This window comes from Argiope bruennichi, chromosome 8, assembly GCF_947563725.1.
Source record: "Argiope bruennichi chromosome 8, qqArgBrue1.1, whole genome shotgun sequence".
In the NCBI taxonomy this organism is placed as follows: Eukaryota; Metazoa; Arthropoda; class Arachnida; order Araneae; family Araneidae; genus Argiope; species Argiope bruennichi.
Genome location: NC_079158.1, coordinates 14376988 through 14397220, shown reverse-complemented (window position 1 = coordinate 14397220; position 20233 = coordinate 14376988). Strand labels below are relative to the sequence as shown.

The following is a 20233-nucleotide window of genomic DNA, read 5'->3' as shown; positions in this document are numbered from 1 at the left end:
ATTTTAATAACTTGTCACAATTTCTGATAAGTTTGATCTTCTAAATATTTAAGTAAACACTTATCAATTTGATTTTGGGATATTTAAAATTTCTCAAATACTACTGAATTGCAAGCAATATCTTTCAAACATTGTTAAATTCTGTTAAAATCTAATCATGTTCTAAAAATCTTTTGTATTTCATTAGGATAAAACTGGACTTGTTTATACATTCTCCTCAAATCTCAGCACCCAATTATGTATAATGGCAAATACAGAGTTGAGAAGAGATTTATCTACAACTCTTATGAATGAAAGCATTTAGAGTTCTGTGATTCATGTTTCAAATCGCTTTATTGTTTATCCAATTTTTTTCCATGTAATAAGCCTTTCTAGCATTCTGTTTCCAAAAAATATTGTATTAATTTTTTGACTGAAATCTTTGAAAAAAAATCAATTTAGAAATGCTATTAACAGTTTTAAGGCCTTAAGAATATTTTTCATGACATTGAAAATTTTGAAACAACCAATGAATATCTTTTTCATATCTGGTGCAAAAAGGGCAGAAGAGGTTAGTCTCTCAAAGGAATTTTAAAAGTGGTTAGGTAATTTTAATCAAAGACAAGAAAAATCACAGTTTGGAAAGTGATAATGGATCCCAGCCACAAATACAACATAGAAGAAATTTATGTATATGTTTAGATTTTGATGTTAGAAACTTACTTTTTTTATTATTTTTGAAATAAAGCATCAAGTTGTTCCACATTAAAACAATTTATTAGCAGAAATTGCATTCTCTAAATACCAGGTTGAAAATTTACATTCTCCTTTTTCACTGGGGATAATTCTGCAATGTCTAAAAAATTTTAAGCAACACGCACCATACAACTAAACACATTTATTAACAATGTTGAAAATTCTTATTGTATTTCATCATTCTGTATCCTATCAGTACACGATAGGGTACTTGTATTGTTATTCTGAATGTCATTCTATTTTGTAAATCTATTGTTACAATAATGTAGAGCACAATTTGTACTATCTGAGCAAATCAAAATCTAAAAACATCTTATTTACCAATGGACACCCATTAAGATAGAACTAATATATAATTTGTCTGCAGCATGATAAAAGATTTATAAAATAGCTTTGACAGTGAAAAGGCCCATCAACATTGAAGTCACATACCCTTGCTTTGCTTTTCCATTCCAAAATGAAATGTGTAAATCAAATTATTTTTTGATTAAGATTTGTTGGATACTTCATCAAATATTATACACATTAAGATCAGTCAGACATTTAAATAAAAATCCTTTAATGCATGAAGCAATGCTGTGCAATCTCTTTCTGTCCTGTAACATTTTCCAAACAAATTAGAAATCTCTTTAAAAGAATAAGAAAAATAACATTCCACATTTCAAAAACCATTTCAGTTCAGCAATTTGATGGCACAATGAATGATGTATAAAGCCTTATCATCATTCTTCAAAGTTTGTTAAAGATTCAAAGGCAGTTATACTGAAAATCTCCCAATCTCATCATCCAAATTACATAGAGAGTAACAGGATTCACAGAAATGGAAAACCTGTAGGTAATAAAAAGGATTTGCTTACACATTTTGCATTCCACACACCATTGACCTTTTGTCCTCAGTCTACTCTAGTAGCTGATTACTTTTATAAATCATTGGTTTTAATTTTTAAAATGTTGATAGAAATATCTACTTAATGGGCACACATTATTGATGCTATTTTAAAATTTGTAGGAGATTCAACTGTTCCTAAATGAAAGTGTAAACTTAGAAAAATGCCTTTCTTTTTAAGAGAAGGAAAAGATTCCTACAAGAGCAACACCATTGAAAAAGAAAATTTTGATGTACTCTTCTCACTCTTGTTTGTTTATTGCAAATAAAAAAAATGTTTACTGCACATCAGACAAGCAGAAAGTAATAATATTGTAACTTTGGCTTGCAGATCATTAAGAAATTTATTAATCATACACAAAATAAAAATTTTAACAACTACAATAAATAGTTCTGAAATATTCATGAAAATAAATAAAAATTCTAACTCCATAAAAAACATTTTTTTTTTTTTTTGGCATTGAATTTTTAAATTTTTTTTTTCTTTATTGTATTTTTTTTTCAATTCTTAGTGCCATTTTAATATTTAAAAAAAATAATCACCTTCAGTGATGGTTAATATGCTTCATGTAAAATGGAAAAAATATTTCTGAGGTTGATGAAATCATATTACAATAGGGCATATTCTCAACTATATCAATTAGCCATAGAAAAATTGCTTACTATCTCATTGCATCCTAAGTGAAATTTATTACTAAAAAAACTATAAATATTTTGTGTCAATATGCTCAATGAAAGGTCCTATGGACAATACATCCATGGTTAACTCCTTGTACCTATCCTTTAATAACTCTTTCCTCCTTACACAACTAACTCATAGAGATGTCACAGATTGATGAATTATTTTTCAAAAGATATCAATGAAAAGATTAAAAGGAGAAAAGAAAAAGAGAATACATGTAGCAAAGGAAAGGAGAAAAATCAGGCATACATTTTATCTCAATGAATTAGTTTTATAATAAATTACATATGTAGTATCAATGTTAAAAAATGAAAACCATTAAAAATTGTAAACTTAGGCAAAAAAAAAAAAAATTAAAATTGGACAAAAATTAGGTCTAGTACATGAATACCTTCTTTATAATTAATGAAATTGACAAAAGTCATATGCAAATAATGAGATATAATAAAATCTTTTGATAAAAAAATTATGAATGCTATGCAATATATTCTTTAAAGTCATGCTTATAGATTTTTTTTTTAAATATAGGATCAAAATTATAAAATGATTTTTAATAGTAATATATATTATAAAATTATATAGCAAAATAAGTGAAATTTAATTAAAAAAAAATGTAGCAGAATGAATTGTATAGAATCTCTAACTTACTTGAGAGCTGCATCTTCAACACTCTGACATCCACGTAAACTTAGTTTTTTCAAAAAACCACCACATCTTTTGGAAATATTTTCAACCACATCACCCTAGAATAAATTATAGGTTTAATATTCAAATTTAAAAAGAATATATATTACAGTTAACAATTATTAAAACAAAAAAATTCAAAATAAAATAATATAGATAAAAAAAGTCATTTCAGAATAAAGAAATTAAATACAAAAAATGCTCTGAATAATAAAAGCAATATTGGGGATGATAATTCTTTCATAGATATGCATTTAACAGTAATATGCAAGAACATTTTGAGTAAATTCAGTAATACAGGTAGCATAAGAAAATGAAATGAATTTGATCTTGAAAACTTTTGATGAAACTTCTTCAAGCGGTTGCATTAGGAATAAAGGGAGAAGAAAAAGCTTTCCATAAATTATAGAAAATTTCATAGATATCCATCCAATTATGCACAATTTCTAATAAAATCTTAATATGCAGATACAGAGAATAGTTTTTAAAATGTATTTTGTTAACCATACAAACTCCACAGATTTTCCTATTAAAACAATTCAATTTTATATACTCTTACAGTATTTAATTTTTGAATCTTTATAAAGTTTAAAGGGATCTATCACTTTCTTTTATAAAAGAATATTTGAACAAACCCCTAAAAAATCCAGTTTTCAACTAATTAGAAATGTAAATGTTTTCTCTGAAAACTGTTTGATGCAATTAAAAATAATTCATTGCATAAAAGTAAAAATAAAAATATACAGAGCTATCAAACCAATTAAATTTTAACTTTTGAGAAACATTTTCTATAATTGTTTTAAAAGTTGAATCTTTGAAAATACAATATTATCAAACAGTTTTGAAAATTAATTATTTAGAAAATACATTGACAAAAAATAAAAACATTTTTATAAAGCATGTTACATAGATTAAAATAGTTTTTACTTATCAATCTTGATCTTGTTTTGATTCCCTATACAATGTCAATAGCAAGAATCTTTAATAATAAGAAATTATTTTAAAACCATTATTATAAAGTCACAGACTTAATGGTAATTCATCGTGTAAACACAACTTTTTTTTTAAAAATAAAAATATAAAATACATTAAAAAACTGCAACAATATATATTTATACAATAATTTGCATTGATAATCAAAAATGAACTAATATTAAATGACACATATCTAAAGGTATTTTTAGAATACATTTTGAAATAATATAATTAAAATTTCACAATAAATTCTAATTTCAAATGTTTCATTTTGATAAAATATTTTAATCAATGTAGTTTTAAAAAATTCTGATATTTCTGAATGTTTACTTTTACTTATTGATATTTGCTTTAAATTTATTCCTGCTCTCTTTAATATTTAAATCTTACATGTCCCTTATTTTACATAAAACAGAAAGAAAAATATCTGCCTAAACTATAAATTTCCCTCTAAAAAATATAGTGGATTTCTAGCAACTGGAAAATTAAAAAAAAGAGTATTGACCACCTTCCAACTCTTCCAGTTCATTAAAAGTTACAGAAATTAAAGCCTGAACAAAAAATATTGCTAAAATGTTTCAAAAATAGTCACATAATAACTAACTAAAATGTCATTTAAATGCAAGAAAATACATTAGTAAAAAAGTTACTATTTTTTAAAAGTCTTTTAAATTTGAATCTTTTACATACATATTAAGAGAGTCACTAAATATTCATCTTTTCATGAAGACAATTCTAAACAAGAAATAAAGTTCACACCTCCTTCTTTCAATTCCCCCCCCCCCTTCCTACTCAATGCTACTAGCTGCTTATTTATTTCAATCTTAAACAAAAAGGATTTTAAAAAAAGTGAAGGAATTACTCTAGAATATTACCTCAATATCAGTTTGGAAATTAAATAAGTCAATTCTCTGCCAATTGCTTCCATCCAAAGCAAGTATATTCCATTGCTAAAAGAAAGAGAGAAAGGAAAAGATTCTAAACAAATATAAAATACTGAAATACATAGCATTATGAGAAATTATATTCAAAAATAAAATGTTAACCATAATATATATAGTATATATATAAACAAACACAAAAAGATACTATATTTTGCCTTTATTAAAACTTTAACATATTTTTTATTAACATGTATTATTTCAAGATTTATTATGTAAAAAAGAGAGAGAGAAAGATTAGAGACAACAAATTTATACACTTAGCAGGAGTTAATACATTGTAAAAAATAAAAAAAAAAAACCAAGATAAACAATAATCAAAGGTATTATGAAGTTTATTTATTATACTTTGAGTCTCATATTATGATACACTTTTGCACCAAAATAATTATCCTCAGATTTCAGAACAATGGAGGGAAGAGCTCAAGGGCATTTTATGGTCCAGAGAATTTAAATGATATTAATAAATCGACTATCTGATTCGATGAAAAATATCATTAAATTTTTTTTTTTTTTTCCTTTTTTTCTTTTATAATCAGTTGTTTTACAAAGATATTAAAGCAGCTATTAAAACAAAAGATTACTGCAATAATAAACATGGTATGTTAAAAAGACATTAAAACATACATAAATTCAAAAATTAAATTTGTAAAATACATTTTAAATACACATTCATTAAATAACTTATTTAAAAATGTACTGCTCAAAAGGAACAGTCAAGTACTTAGTATTATATCATTTAAACAAATATTTCAATTTAAAAAGCCAAAAAAAAAAAAAAAAGGAAGAATGTTGATTTTTATATTTACTTCTTATAAGTATTCTTTTCATCACTTCATTATAAATTAATTATTATTGTCTTTAATATTTCCTATCTAGAACAAAATGAAATTTTGCTTTGGAAATTACTTCTGAAATGTTACTAAATTTTTTGGAAATTACTTCTGAATTGTAATTAATAATATCACTATATATTAACATTTTCATAGCTACCAGATAACACAAAAGACAAAACATAATACAATCACAATTTTAAAATGCAATTTTATTTATGATACTAAGTAACATACTCTACACCATATTTCGCTGATAAGGAAATTCAGATGATTTCATAAGATATCCATTCTAATAATAAACTAAATAGTTATTCTAAATCGATAAATTTCATTTCATTTTAATTACAGACCTTTTAATGTAATAAATAATTTTTATAAAAAAATTAAAAGCTGAGAAAAAAATTAAACCATACATATCAACTGATTACCTTCGAAACTTGAGCACAACGGCATAATGATACAACATCAAGATAAGAAAATATTCTGAAAAATAAAAACACACACTAAAAAAATCATCAGAAATCCATTTAAAAAAGCAATCTGAGGCAACTGCATATGGCTTTTATAAATAAATTTAAAAATGCTTCTTCATCAAATGATATCAGATGAACAATTATCTTAAGATAACTTGTTCCAAAGCAGAAACTGCAAATAAATATATGCTATATAAAAGATTTATTATTAGTTCAGTTTCTTTCAAAATTATTAATCATAGAATAAATTTATTAATATGGAAAAAATAGAAAAATTCCACTAAATTTATTTGATCAAATGAATCTTGCAAGTAATAAAAAGTATTTAAGAGTGTCTAACTTAAATTGCATTAAATAACATAAATGAAAGAGCAAAGCTAATAATGATGAAGGGAAACATGGTAACAAGAAAGTTGGCAGTCATATGAAATTTCAAATTGTTTTTTAAATAACTTGGTACCTTAACAGAAGTTCTTTTGGTAGCTTCTTATTTATCAGCGCCTCCTCTTCGGCGAGAACTTTACAGATCTAAAATGAAAAACATGCAATAAATATATCACTCATTCAAAACACACAGACATTACAATTATTGCAGAATATACTATAACTTATAAAGAAGAAAAAGTTTTATAAGCTATGAAGATTTAAAAAGCTGAACATTTAGAAAAGTTAAGCAGTCTCAAAAGTGATCATGTTCATTATAAAATGTTTAAGTAAAGAAGGTAATAGTAAAGAATTGAATTAAGTGCAAGGATCAGAAAAAAGAACAGAGTAGATGCAAAATGTTTCTCAAAAAATATTACAAAATCCCTCAAGCAATCATTGAAGAAGGGAAGGGAGGGAAGAAGAATGAAACTTATGAAATCAATTTTCCATAAAAAAATAAATTGCTGAAGCAATAAAGTCTTAACTCCCAAGTCAGAAATTTTGGCTGATTTCTCTTGATCACAACATAAAGCAATTCTTGATTAATTATAAGCATATTTAAGAAATATAGAAGCCCTTATATATAAAGAATTGCAAGTTATTCATTGCTTGCAGATCCCCAATATCCAAATAAACAATACTGACATTTCCTATAAAAAATCCATATATTTGATGCAACTAAATTACTTGTTATTATACATTAAAAGGTTTTACATACAAAATCATGAAAGTCCTGTGTAAAATCTTTTACTTATTAACAGAATAAATTAAAATCTGTCATGTTTTTATGTTATGTATCAATCATACAAGACTTATTTTATATTTCATATATGTGTTTAGTATCTCATTTTTCCCAATGTATCAAATTATAATGAAATAATATTAAAACTTCAAAATTTTAGAAAATTTTAAAATTATAAGTTAAAGATAATACTGAAGTTATATACATTGATTTTTTTCTCTGAATTATATAAATTTTATAAGTTAAAAGATGGCTGATAAGGCAATAAAACCAGTGCCATTACAGACTTGACGACCAACAGATGTTAAAATCATCCTGCACTGCTCTTGTTGCTCCCAATATTAGCCATCTCCCTCACCCCCTTCTTCTATTCATAGTTGATTATTTTCTTATTAATAAAAGTAGCTTTACATATTTTGACCAACTGGAAATTTTTTGATAAACATACAAAAGTTACTGGGAAAAAAATAATTAAAAACATGATTGCTCTTTCTTCATAAAGAGAATATTCTTCAAAAGAATATTATGTAGAATAATATTCTTTTGAAGAATATAATGAAATTTCTCAGCTTAAAAAGTAAAAACATAAATATTGTTTTTCATTTATATATATATATATATATATATATATATATATATATATTTCCTTCATAGTTAAGTTCTCTATTTATTTTTTTAACCATAAAGTCTTCAATGTTGATATATATATCATTAAGCGTTTCGATAGACTCCTCTAACAGTACCTACAGCTCTGGTTCAAACCATTAAGTTCTTACTGTTTAAAAAGGAGTTGTATTCCCTAGTATGCTGATAAAATTTCAAACCAAGATGGAAAAACAACTTCATCATGACAATAAAATTAGGTATATTGACAACTTCATTTGAAACCAATTGTGGAGAAAGAAAAAATAATTAAAATTTTTTGTTCAATTTTATGTTTATACAATATTATATACTATTTATAATTCTTTAAAAAAATAATCAACAATCTACCAGATACAAAATTACAACAGAAAGGTTTGATAACATTTTCTTTTCTCTTTGATTCATTTCTAGATTCTCTCTCTCTCTTATATAAATTTTTAGTTAGTCTATAATTTTCTGATAACTTGAACTCTGCAATTTCAAAGTTACTTTGGCTTTCAATCATTCATGAAAATTGGAAGATAATTTTGAATACTTTAATTATAAAATAATAAATTTTTGTGCTTAATAGTATACATGTTTTTACCACTGTTAAAATGCAGAAAATAGCAGCAAATTTTAAAGAGGCAGAGGAACAATGTTTGATTTTTAGATATTATGAATCTTAAATGAAAATTAAGTTGAGAAGTATTTAGTATGATCAAGAATAAATTTTAGATGTCATTGCACTAGATCAAAATGGAACTTAAAATCTATATAATCAAATTTGAATTATTTTCTTTTCTTTTTCTTTTCCTGATGACTATGGTTAGACTGAATCTTCCTATAATATTTAGTTTCTTCCCTCAAATTTTTTTTCTATAAGCATTATTTTATAGTCATATGAGAAATGCATCTTATGCATTAAAAACTATCAATAAAAGCCTATACATAATTATTTCTACAAAAATTCATGAATAAATTTAATTAAAAGTTTAAATTATGAGAATTTTTCATTTATTTCATAATCAACTATAAATAATATGGACGTATCTGTCCATAATAATATACTAAATATGAAGCAGATAAGGATTTTTTTTCTTCTTTTTGAAATCCTAAATTGGGAAGTTTTTTAATACTGCTTATTAATGCCAATTTTCAACTACACAAAATGTAACGAAATTCTTTATATAAATACAGAACTTTTATTTTTAATTGGCTGCGTCATTTGTTTTTTAAATCTTGCATGATGTTTCTGCTATGATGGAAATATATTCATTCAACTGCATCAGAAATAAAGCTTCTTTCAAGTCAGAAACTAATCCAAAATATGTAACCAAGCATACTATAAGATGAAATTTTTTTTTATGATAACATTGCTTACTGTCTTTTGGTGTATTTTACATATAAGAAAGGGGAAAAAAAGTGATGTTTGTTTATTGTTTTTACAAGCTGTAAAACTGACATTGGATGCTGTATGATTTACAGATATAAATAGTCATCAATAAAAAATAATTTATCTACATTCAAATATATAAAAAGAACTATATGTTTAGTTACATAAATTTCATCTTTTGAAATAGTACAAGGATAGTTTCTAAACAACCCTTTCAACCAATTTTGCTCACAACCAGAACAAAATTCTGGTAATTAAAAGTAGATGCATAAAAGAAATTTTAGTACTGGATTAAAAAACACTGGGAGTGGGATTTTTCAAAACTTTCTCGCATAATCTTTAATAAACTTGTCATGCTAGAGAACGCCTTGCATGCCATTAGCATACAAAAGTTATAAAATATTAACTTTTAACACAAATTCAGCACTTTTATTAAATATATCATCTTGGCGAATTATTTTGAGATTAATCCTTGGCTTGTAATTGATATTATCCAAAAATCAAATTTGTGCTTTAGACATGTTTTTTTTTATCCAACTGAAACAAAAATTTAACATAAAACTGCACTTGAAGCCACAAAATCCATACCAAATTAGATACATATGTCATTGCATTTCTGAATTATCGCAAACAACAGACAGTCAACCTGAATATGGATTTGGCTCAAAATTTGACAAGTGTCTGCATTATAAATGTTAAATCTGTGAACCGAATTTAATCTATCTAGCTCTCCTCGTTTTCTAAATATGTTAACTTATATTTGAGCAGCTGTATATATAGATTTCCTCTGAACAAATTTTATTCAAAATCTGATAGAAATCTACAAATTTGGTATTAAGATTGTGTACCAAATTTCAATATCCCTCTCGAAATGTTTTTGAATTATCTTTGTCACAGATAGACACACAGGCATTTTCCAAATTCAGGGAGGTCTAAAACGTGGAGATTTGTCAAAATCTTGAGTTAAATTTTTCAATGATTACTATATTTTCTCTATACAATGTATGAAAGAAAGTAAAAATTTGTCAATTTTGTTGTCAAAAAAGAAAACATTTTTTTAAAAGTCTAATTAACTGATAAAAAAATCTGGAACCAAGAGAAAATTACTACATATGCAGCATCCATAGGACTAATCAAATATTTTTTGAAAAAACTGTAATATTAAGAGATAAGTGCCAAAATGCTTCTCTCTCTCTCTTTCCAATAAAAATAAAGGAAATAATTTGATTGCAGACCAGTGATTAATTTCCAAAACATTACGCACAACTTCTGAAAAAAAAATCACCTTTAGCTAAGAACTAGAGGATATATGATTTTATAATTTTAGATAATTTATCCGCTAAAAGGCTACAAATTGCTAAATAATGTCTCCATTCTTTTAAAGAATTTTGGTTTTCTGTTGTAAATATTTCTGAACCTTGTCATTCCGTCTCCCAAACAATCATTCATACTAATGTGCAAGTCACATTACATTTTCACTCATTATTATACACATCTAATACAGTTAAAAGGTGTAAGTGGTCTAACAGCAAGCATAAATCTCAAAACAAACACTCCATAACCAAACAAATTCATAAGGTCAAAGCAATTTTTTTTTTATTATTATCTACCGATAAATTGTCAATCGTCTAACAACTTACATTTTAAGCATACCAATTTAAAATCCAATTCCCCAGATTTATGATCATTAAAATTAAATTCTATACAGATATTGGCATACAATTTGTACATTGTGGTAAAATGTATATATATATATATTTAAAAAACAGAGTATCAAAGATATGAGATATTACCTCTCCCAATAAGTACATCAGAATCAATTTTCTTGTCGATGCAAACACTTATTAAATTATTTTGTCTTTTTTTTATATATAAACAGCAATTTGGCTAATTTGAATAATTTTTTTCTTTCTTTCCCCAAGCAAACAAAACTGAACAATTTCAAATATTTACAAATTATAGAAAAATAAAGCATTTTTTCAAATCGAATATATATTATAAAACCAGATGTGGATTTCCAATTACTGCCATTCCGCTCAAAGGGGAAAAGGGGTTGCATACAGATTTATTAAAAGATGCTTTACCTTTGTTGCCAAATAAATTAGTTAAAATTCTAAATTCATTGAGTAATAAAATATTAACACTTCGATGTGCATAACTGATCAAATTCCTATTTGTTTCATTACATTAATTTACTTATTAATTTGTAAACACAAATTCACTGCGTAAATATAATTACATAACATTTGGATACAGCATAGTCATGAATCAATGAAACAAATTTTATAACATCTATCTTTATATAATTCCTAAAATAAAAATAATTTTAAATAATTTTTTAGCTTGTTGATAAGATTTAAAATATATTGAAATATGAAACCAAGATTAATAAGAAATTTAAGAGAGGGCTCATAATGTGCACTGTCTCATGTCCAAAAAGGCAAACATTCTGCCATCACATAAAACAAATTTAATCACCCACTGATTGAAGAAAAACTATATGGTATGTTGCTTGGAATGTTAATTTATGGGTAATTCTAATAAATTTTACATTTTGAGATTTAAAAAAAATTTTTTCACTTATCTTTGAGAAATCTCACAATACAGATTTTCCTTTTATCTATAGAAATTATAAAGGAGAATGTGTACGTAAGTTAGTGAGTATGTTGATATTCTACAGCACAGACGATCAAACACTGAATTACCAAATTTGGCACAAATAATTTTGGAGAGAAATTACATGTATTTCAGGGCACTTTTTAAAAAAATTTCATCAACAAAAAGTAAAGAGGAGTTTTGGTATTTTTCCCATAATAAATTCCAAAAATATAATTGCACAACACTGCTTTCTACCTCATTTTAAAGATGTCATCTTAATTATATCAATTTAATAGTCAAGAACTTTTTCTCTAGATTTTGCAACCTTTTTAAAAATTCTTGTGCATAATTTTTTGCAATACTTTCCGATATTTTATAATAAAATTTAAACCATACTCAATTTTTCACTAAATATTTAATCTATTATTTTCGACCATTATTGAATGGGGAATAAAAAGATTCTGTTTAATGCCAGGCCTGTTAACATTGAGGAAAGATTACCAAAAAAATTACATTTTTAAAGACATCATGATATCATGAAAACTTTCAATTTCATTAGGGAACTTCACACACAATGAACAATACGCTCATAAAATTATTATAATGTCACAGCTTTAATGACTATCACAATCTGATACTTCCTTGAGGGAATCGCATTTTGTTTTGAGTATTTTAATGCAAGGTTCATGAATATGATAAGCTGCACTGAAAATTAAGAATGAGTATTAGAAGTACATACCTGAATATATTAATAATTATAACTCAGTGTAAGCATTAAGAAAATGTAATGACAAACACCAAAGTCCTTCAAGCAGATGAAGAAGTTAAAACTTCCAAGAAGTCTCCAAACAAAAATGACAAATTAAAATTCTGAGATGAAGTAATTAAACTGGTGTCTTTTGAAAGTTACACAACTAATTAAAATTGGTTAGATACTCAATGCATCGCCATAAAGGCAACAAATTGGATATTCTGAAAAAAACCGTATATTTACGAGAAAATCATGTTTTTTAAATAAGAAATTGATGGAATCATGAATATCAAGTTATAAGCAAGAGATTTAATTAAAATAATCACAACCAATATCCCTGGTTCACTGGCAGGTTAATAAGGTAATTAGTGTAGTATCCGAGTCGAACCTAACTGTATATTTGAACTGCAACCAAACTTGGAGCTTCAATCTATTACTATTGTTAGGGAGATGCTCATGAATTTCATTTCACTGGCAATATATTCAACTAAGAATGTGCTTTGACTAACTGCTGGTTGAAACTGTAAGTGCAAGTAGGCAAATTACAAGTAGCTACACAATAAAAAATATTCCATGTTTGCTGAATTTGCTAAAAAATGAAGTTTTTTCACATGTAATATTTACTCTCAATATGGAGTGTTACATTTTTTTTTTTCAGTTGTGTTTTCAAAGATAGAAGTTCTGATCAACTATGTCTGAAGAAAATATACAATGAATTTAAAATTCTGCTGTCCATATAAATCAACTCAATAGACCAGATGCCAGCTGCAATTTACTCAGCAGATGAAATGAGAAGTTTAAAGAAAACTGTGCTTTAAATCATACAGGTCATTATTCATAAATGCTTCGTATCATATCATTATATACAGATATATTACAAAAAAAGTATAAGTTTGGATATTGAATATTTATATGGCTTACGTTTTCCTGTAAGGGTCACATTTAGCAGGTTAAGAATATTTGATACATCTAGCTTCACAGTGTTAATTTTTTAATGCTTAGAAAACCAAAATTATAACTTTTTTTCTTTTGTAACTGTAACTTTTGAAAGTAGCATATAAATTTGTAATCACAATGCTATGCATTGAATTAGGCTAAAATCAAATAAAACAAATTTTTTCAAAATCGGTCTATAGATTGTTACCCAGCACTAACTGAACAATAAAAAGATTTAGAAAATTTCATTAAAAAAAAAAAACATTTCTATTGTTCCTTTGCGTTGGATGGATGAAAATTTCACAATTAAATATTTCTAATAATGTAAGCAAAATTTTCAATCCATATTAATGTATGTCATCAAAATTTAAAAAAAATAAAAAAAAAATTAAGATAAAGAAGTTGATTCAAAGTAGAAATAACTACATTTAGATTAAAATAATTTTACAAAATTTAATTGACACTAACCACATTTTCTTATATTTTATACTAAGAATATTATTTAGTACTCTTTTATTCATTGCTAAAGCCTTCTAAGAGGTGTCAATTTAGATTTTGTACATCAGCCTAGCTGTATTACTAAGCAAAGTAATTTAGAAGTAAATTTTAATGTGGTTGAATGAATGCTCATATGACCTTCTGATGAGAGTTTCCTTTTTTTTTTTTTTAAAGCAAATCAAAGACTATAAAATTATTTAAAATTATTACAGCAAATTATTAAAATTATTTAATAAGCATTAGCATTTTGCCATCTTACAATATGGCATTAATAAAAGCATCCTCAATGAAAAACTTTTTTATTATTACTATTTTTCCTTTTTTTTTTTTTTTTTTTTTTCTTTTACAGCATAATGATATTTGATTCAAAAGCTTAGAAATATTTTACAAAATGAAAACTTCTGCAAAATCACTAGAGAAAGTTTCTTACTACCTATCTTTACTACATGATTTACTTAACTATGTTGCATCTAACATTATTCTAATATCTATGCTTCAAAATATTAATGTAAATTTTTTTAAACTACAGATGAACAAATACATATTGAAAAATTCCTCTTCTAAGATTACCATCCAAATTATTATTTAAAAAGTTTTCAAAAGGATATAAATTGTCTCTGAAAAACTTAAATAAAAACTTGCAAATGAGAAAAAAAAAAGGGGGGGGGCAATTAACAACAAAGGTTCTTTAAAATAAATCTTATAAATAACTAAACAGTTTTTTTTTTTTTTTTTTTTTTTTTTTTAATAATTTGACCCTAAATATGAAAATACTGCCTTTTAGACAAAAAAAAAAAAGGGCAATTAACAACAAAGGTTCTTTAAAATAAATCTTATAAATAACTAAACAGTTTTTTTTTTTTAATAATTTGAGTCTAAATATGAAAATACTGCCTTTTAGACAATATATAGAAAATAAATACAAAAAAAAAGCAAAATACATGCAGAAAGTTATCTTCATATCTGACAAGAAGTTTCTGTTTTTTGTTTTTTTTTAATGTAACAGAAAATTGTTCTCTATTGCATTTCCATAATTAAAAAGAAAAAAAATTGTGTGTTATTTGTGTAGAATTTTTATTTTTATATAAACAAATATAAAATTTCTTTAGTATAGCAATAGAGACTTTCACATAAGTTTCCAATTGCTCAAACTATTAACAACAGATTGTTCTTTTCAAACGTAAAAGTTATTTCAATAACAAAAATAAATCAAATAAATATCTTTTAACCCTTTCTAGGGCCGTGGGTTTGCGTCAGTATGCTTTCCACCAAATTTATCAATCTTTGTATGAAATTATGTAGGTTGGCTTAAGTTCTGACAATTTTTTTTAGAAAGACAGAAACTTAGATGCTTCAGTTCTTTATCTCACACAAATGATGTGCCTTGATTTGTTACTTAATTATTAATTAACAAAATTAATTAATTAATCAAATTAAATTTATATTATAAGCTAAATGAATCCCTTTTTTTATTCTAATTTCAAGCCTAAAAATATTTTAATATGACTAGAAAAAAATAGCCCTTTAAAAGGTTAAGCAAATTTTCACATTTTGTTTAAAAAATAATCAAATAAAGAATTTTAAATTACTTTTACTGCCTCACTGTTTCCAAACCCCTCTAAATTCTCTAAATAATAAATTAATAATATTTTTCAGTAAAAATCTTTTAAATAACTAATAATTAAATAAAGTTAGAATAGAAAAATAGTTTTAAAAATATGTTTAGATTTTTTCATTGGAAATTATCAAATTAGAAGCTTCCATCGCAACATTATTATATGTAAAACTGAGAATGAAAAAAAAAAAAAAAAACTCAAAATATTCCAAAATACAAATATATTTCAGAATTACATTAAAGAAATTGAAATCATTTGAATTATGTCATAAAAAATAAATCTTAACTGGAATTTCATTTACTGCAACACAAATCTCTACTTATAAAAAAGATGAATGTGTGCAAGTCTATCTGCATCTATAATCATGATCTAAAGGTGAGACCATTTAACCAATAGCTAATAAATTTGGCACACATATATCTTTGAAAGTGAGAATGTGCACCTCAGAGAGATTTTTGAATTTTTTTAATTAGAATTATAATTATTTATAAATTAAATAGAATTTTGACATTTTTCAACAATAACTTCCAAAAAAAATTGTTTTTTTTTTTGTTTTTGTTTTTTTTTTCAAAATGTAATAAAAAAAATTATAAAGAATAATTTACAGTTACTACAACAGAAAAAGTTGAAAGCTCCATATGATAAGAAAATATTGATTGAAAAGAAATGAAATACCCTTAAGTGTCGGGATGACATTTGAACTTGGATATTAGCTGCAATTTGATTCTACGAAAGTAATTTTTCATATTTCATATAATAACTAGCAGATAAAATAATGTAAAATTCAAAGAAATAATGATTTAAGACTATACCAGATTCTGCATTTTTAATCAGAAAAGCACATCAAAATAATTTTTAAATTTCATTGTATTAATCATTCAATTAACTACATTTTTTTTACAAAGGAAAACTAAATTTAACAAATTCACTAAAATTAAAACTAACATACACTCAAAAAAAGAAAATTAGAATAAAGCACTTTTTTTTTTTTTAGCATTCACATAAATATATAAAAAGAAGGTATTACAGTCAACACAAAATTTGAAATCAAGATTCTGATAAATCTTAATGCTTCAGATCTTCCTATAGTTTGAAAAACATATTTTTGAAACTATGTGAAAGCAATAACACAAAAACACATTGAGGTGAAATTAGATATGAAGTCTTTACACCAAATTATTGGATTTTTATCAAATTTTGAGAGAAATCTATTCATGTAAGTAGGAGGTACATATGCTTGCCAAAACAAGTGATCATGGACACTATACAATGTAAAGAGCTAGATAGGTAAAATTTGGTTCATAGTTTTAATGTATAAAATATAATAAATAAAAAAACAAGAATTTAGGTAAATGAAATTTAGTATGTAAACTTGTAATTAAAAATGTAGTTTTGTGTCAAATTTAGAGTTTACACCATTGAAAAATGAAAAAAATACTCGGTTCTCTTTCCTGTATTAGAAAACACAAAATACTCATACAAGACTCTGAAAATAAAAATCTGAATACTTATGGTGTTCAAGGCTTTACACAATGTTCCCAATTTTTATGAGTGAGAAAACAACTATTACAGAGTATGCAAGAAAGTTTCTGGAAAATTACTAATGCTGGTTTTTATTATTGAACTAAAAGAGATTTGTGTTTTAGTAATAATCTCAATCTCAACTAGAAAATTTATTCTGAACATTCAGATTGAGCAAAATTTCATAAATCTGGCAACAGCTTAAGAAATAGTTGCATTTTAAGATAATATAGAAATTTAATATTGAATTTAAAATAGTAACAATTAACTGGAATTTTTATTATTATTATTATTATTGTTTCTAAAGAAAATAATGATTGTAAAATAACCCACTTCAAATAACATATTAAGTATATTTCTTATCACAGCCATCAATAAAAAAATTTTAAAAGATATCTCAAATGAGAACAAAAAATTTCAACTTGGACACATGATGCTTCAATACAAAAAAATACAATTCGAATGTTTGCATTAATAAATAACAGCAGTAATGCCAAAATTCTACCAATGTTATGAATTTCATTTAATACCAGTACAGCAAGTATTTATATTATGAAGATTAATATCTTTAATAGTTAGCTTAATGTTCAACAGCAAAGTAGATAAATAATTTTCAGTTTTGATAATTATATTTTTCAATTGTATTTGGCAATTATTAAGTGCTTTTTTTCTCTCTTTCTCACTCTTTAATGGTGCAATAGTAGTTATTTATAAATAACTTAATAAATAGAAAATGAAGGAATAAAATTATTCATTTAAAAAAGGAAATATAGAAAAAAAATGTCACATTTAATTTCTTCCAGAATTTATTTAATGCTAACAGCACAGAAAGCAAAAAAAGAAGAAATAAAAGGAAAAAAATACATTTACATGCTACATATTTCAACTATCTAAGCTGCTTTGACATCGCAATAGTTTTTCAAGCCCAAAATATCCATTACTGTGTTATAGTGCATATAATTTACTCTTTCGTCAATATTCCCATAGAAAATTCAATTCTTATTTAAAATTAAATGAAAGGAAATTAGAAAAGCATATTTTCAATACATCATTTAAAAACACATAAAATGTAATAAAAAAAATTCCATTTGTGCATTTATGAGTCAACAGAAAAATCTGCCCTTTTTTTAAACAACAGTTAGAAGATTTTGACACCACATCAACACCGAAATTTAACACACAATAACGTTTTGAAATTCTGAGAGCACTACATTCAATTTATACTCAAACTATATTGAAAAGTCAAAGGGATGGGCTAAAAATGTGAAAATAACACAAAGATATCAAAAAAAAAAATTTAAATAACCTCAGTAAAATTCTTCAATATTACCTAATTTTAACTTTTGAAACAGAAATAGATTTGCCAGATACTTTCTTTAATTAAAACATATTAAGTTTCGGTTATTGCATTATACAACAAAAAAAATAAAGAAATTTTTCTGAATAGTTTGTGATAAAATTATTTAATAAAATTGTTAATAAAATCACTATTATTACATACATGTATATCATTCATCACAAATATCAGCATATCACACACTATTTTATAAATGTATAATGTCACCTTATAAGTCGGCATACTACATTCTGTATACTAAGACTTTTTCACTTAAGTTGATAAGTATACTAATGATAAACTGAAACACCTTGTCACAATAACTTCAATAATAACTGATAATATCTTACAGATTTCTTAGTAATAATTTTGAGCCTTTAAATTCTGCATTTATAGTTGTACAGTGACACATATGAAAAGCTATTACAACCATTCATATGAAATGTAATTATAACCATTCCAAGGTATTACAATCCCTAAGAAGTAAGAATTAAAAAAGTGATTTCATTATTAAAAATGTTAAAATTTCAGTATCTATAATTTTTTTAAAAAATTTTTTTTAATGGAGGCATTTTGATTTTTAGAACAGAGAACAAATAATCAGCTTATTTATTAGTTATTAAATGTCATGAAATATGTCTTTTTTTTCATCGTAGTTTTTGGGTGCATCACTAATATCTTTAATTCCTAGACAAAAAATAATTTGCCCATTTTAATTAAATTATGATGATTAAAAAAAAGAATTTAGAAATTGAATTCTTCTCTCAATTAACTAAAAAAATTTCTATTCGATATTTCTACAAAAATCCTAAGCAAATTTCAAGTGTCCATACTTTTTTTTTTTTTTGTCGATTCTTTTTTTTTTTTTTTTTTCTTTCTTTTATTAGCATACTCAAAAATTAACTCTTACTCAAACTGCATATTCAGCTTGTAAGTAACTTGAGATAAATTAAATTTCAGACATAATGCATCTAAATTTCTTAAAATTATTTTCAAATATTCTAAAACATATGAATTCTAGAAGAATAGGTAAGGATAGTTAATGTTTGTCTATTGATAAGGAAATATATTCAGCAAACTGCAAAATTAAGGAAGAAATCTCATCATAAATACATAACATGACAAGAAAAAAAAAAGACTAAAGGAAAAAAATACATGCTTTATTGTTACAAATAACACACATACACCAGGTGAGAAAAAAAAAAAAATGTAGTAAGCAGCAGTGAAGAGGTGAAGCAAAACATAAAAGCTATATTTGTTAATAATAAGGGCAAAAACAAATTTTACCTTCATTATATATAAACTAATACATTTATAATTTTTTCATCTCAATCAAAATATTTTAATATTAGACAGAATTTCTAATAACTAACAGAATGGTATATAATAAGATATACAGAAGAAAAAAAAAAAAGACAACTTTATTCTAATTTTAATCGGATTAGTTTATTAGATAAAACATAGAGAAAATTTAAGCAATGGTAAGAATAAAATTTTGAAAAAAAAAAAATTAAAATACTTAACAGATCAGATTACAAAATTCATGGATTAAAATCATGGATAAAAATGGAGAAACA

General features: G+C 24.7%; 1 protein-coding gene across 2 annotated transcripts in view; it reads right to left on the bottom strand.

Annotated features, from left to right (window-relative positions):
* The window catches only part of LOC129980917 (F-box/LRR-repeat protein 20-like), a 46841-nt gene that overhangs the window by 22143 nt on the left and 4465 nt on the right, over positions 1 to 20233 (bottom strand). For both annotated transcript variants that reach the window (XM_056091403.1, XM_056091404.1), the window contains 4 exons: positions 6673 to 6740; positions 6168 to 6222; positions 4838 to 4912; positions 2952 to 3046 (listed from right to left, as the gene is read on the bottom strand). In XM_056091403.1, coding sequence (XP_055947378.1) covers positions 2952 to 3046; positions 4838 to 4912; positions 6168 to 6222; positions 6673 to 6740 — 293 coding nt within the window. The remainder of the gene's footprint in view (positions 1 to 2951; positions 3047 to 4837; positions 4913 to 6167; positions 6223 to 6672; positions 6741 to 20233) is intronic.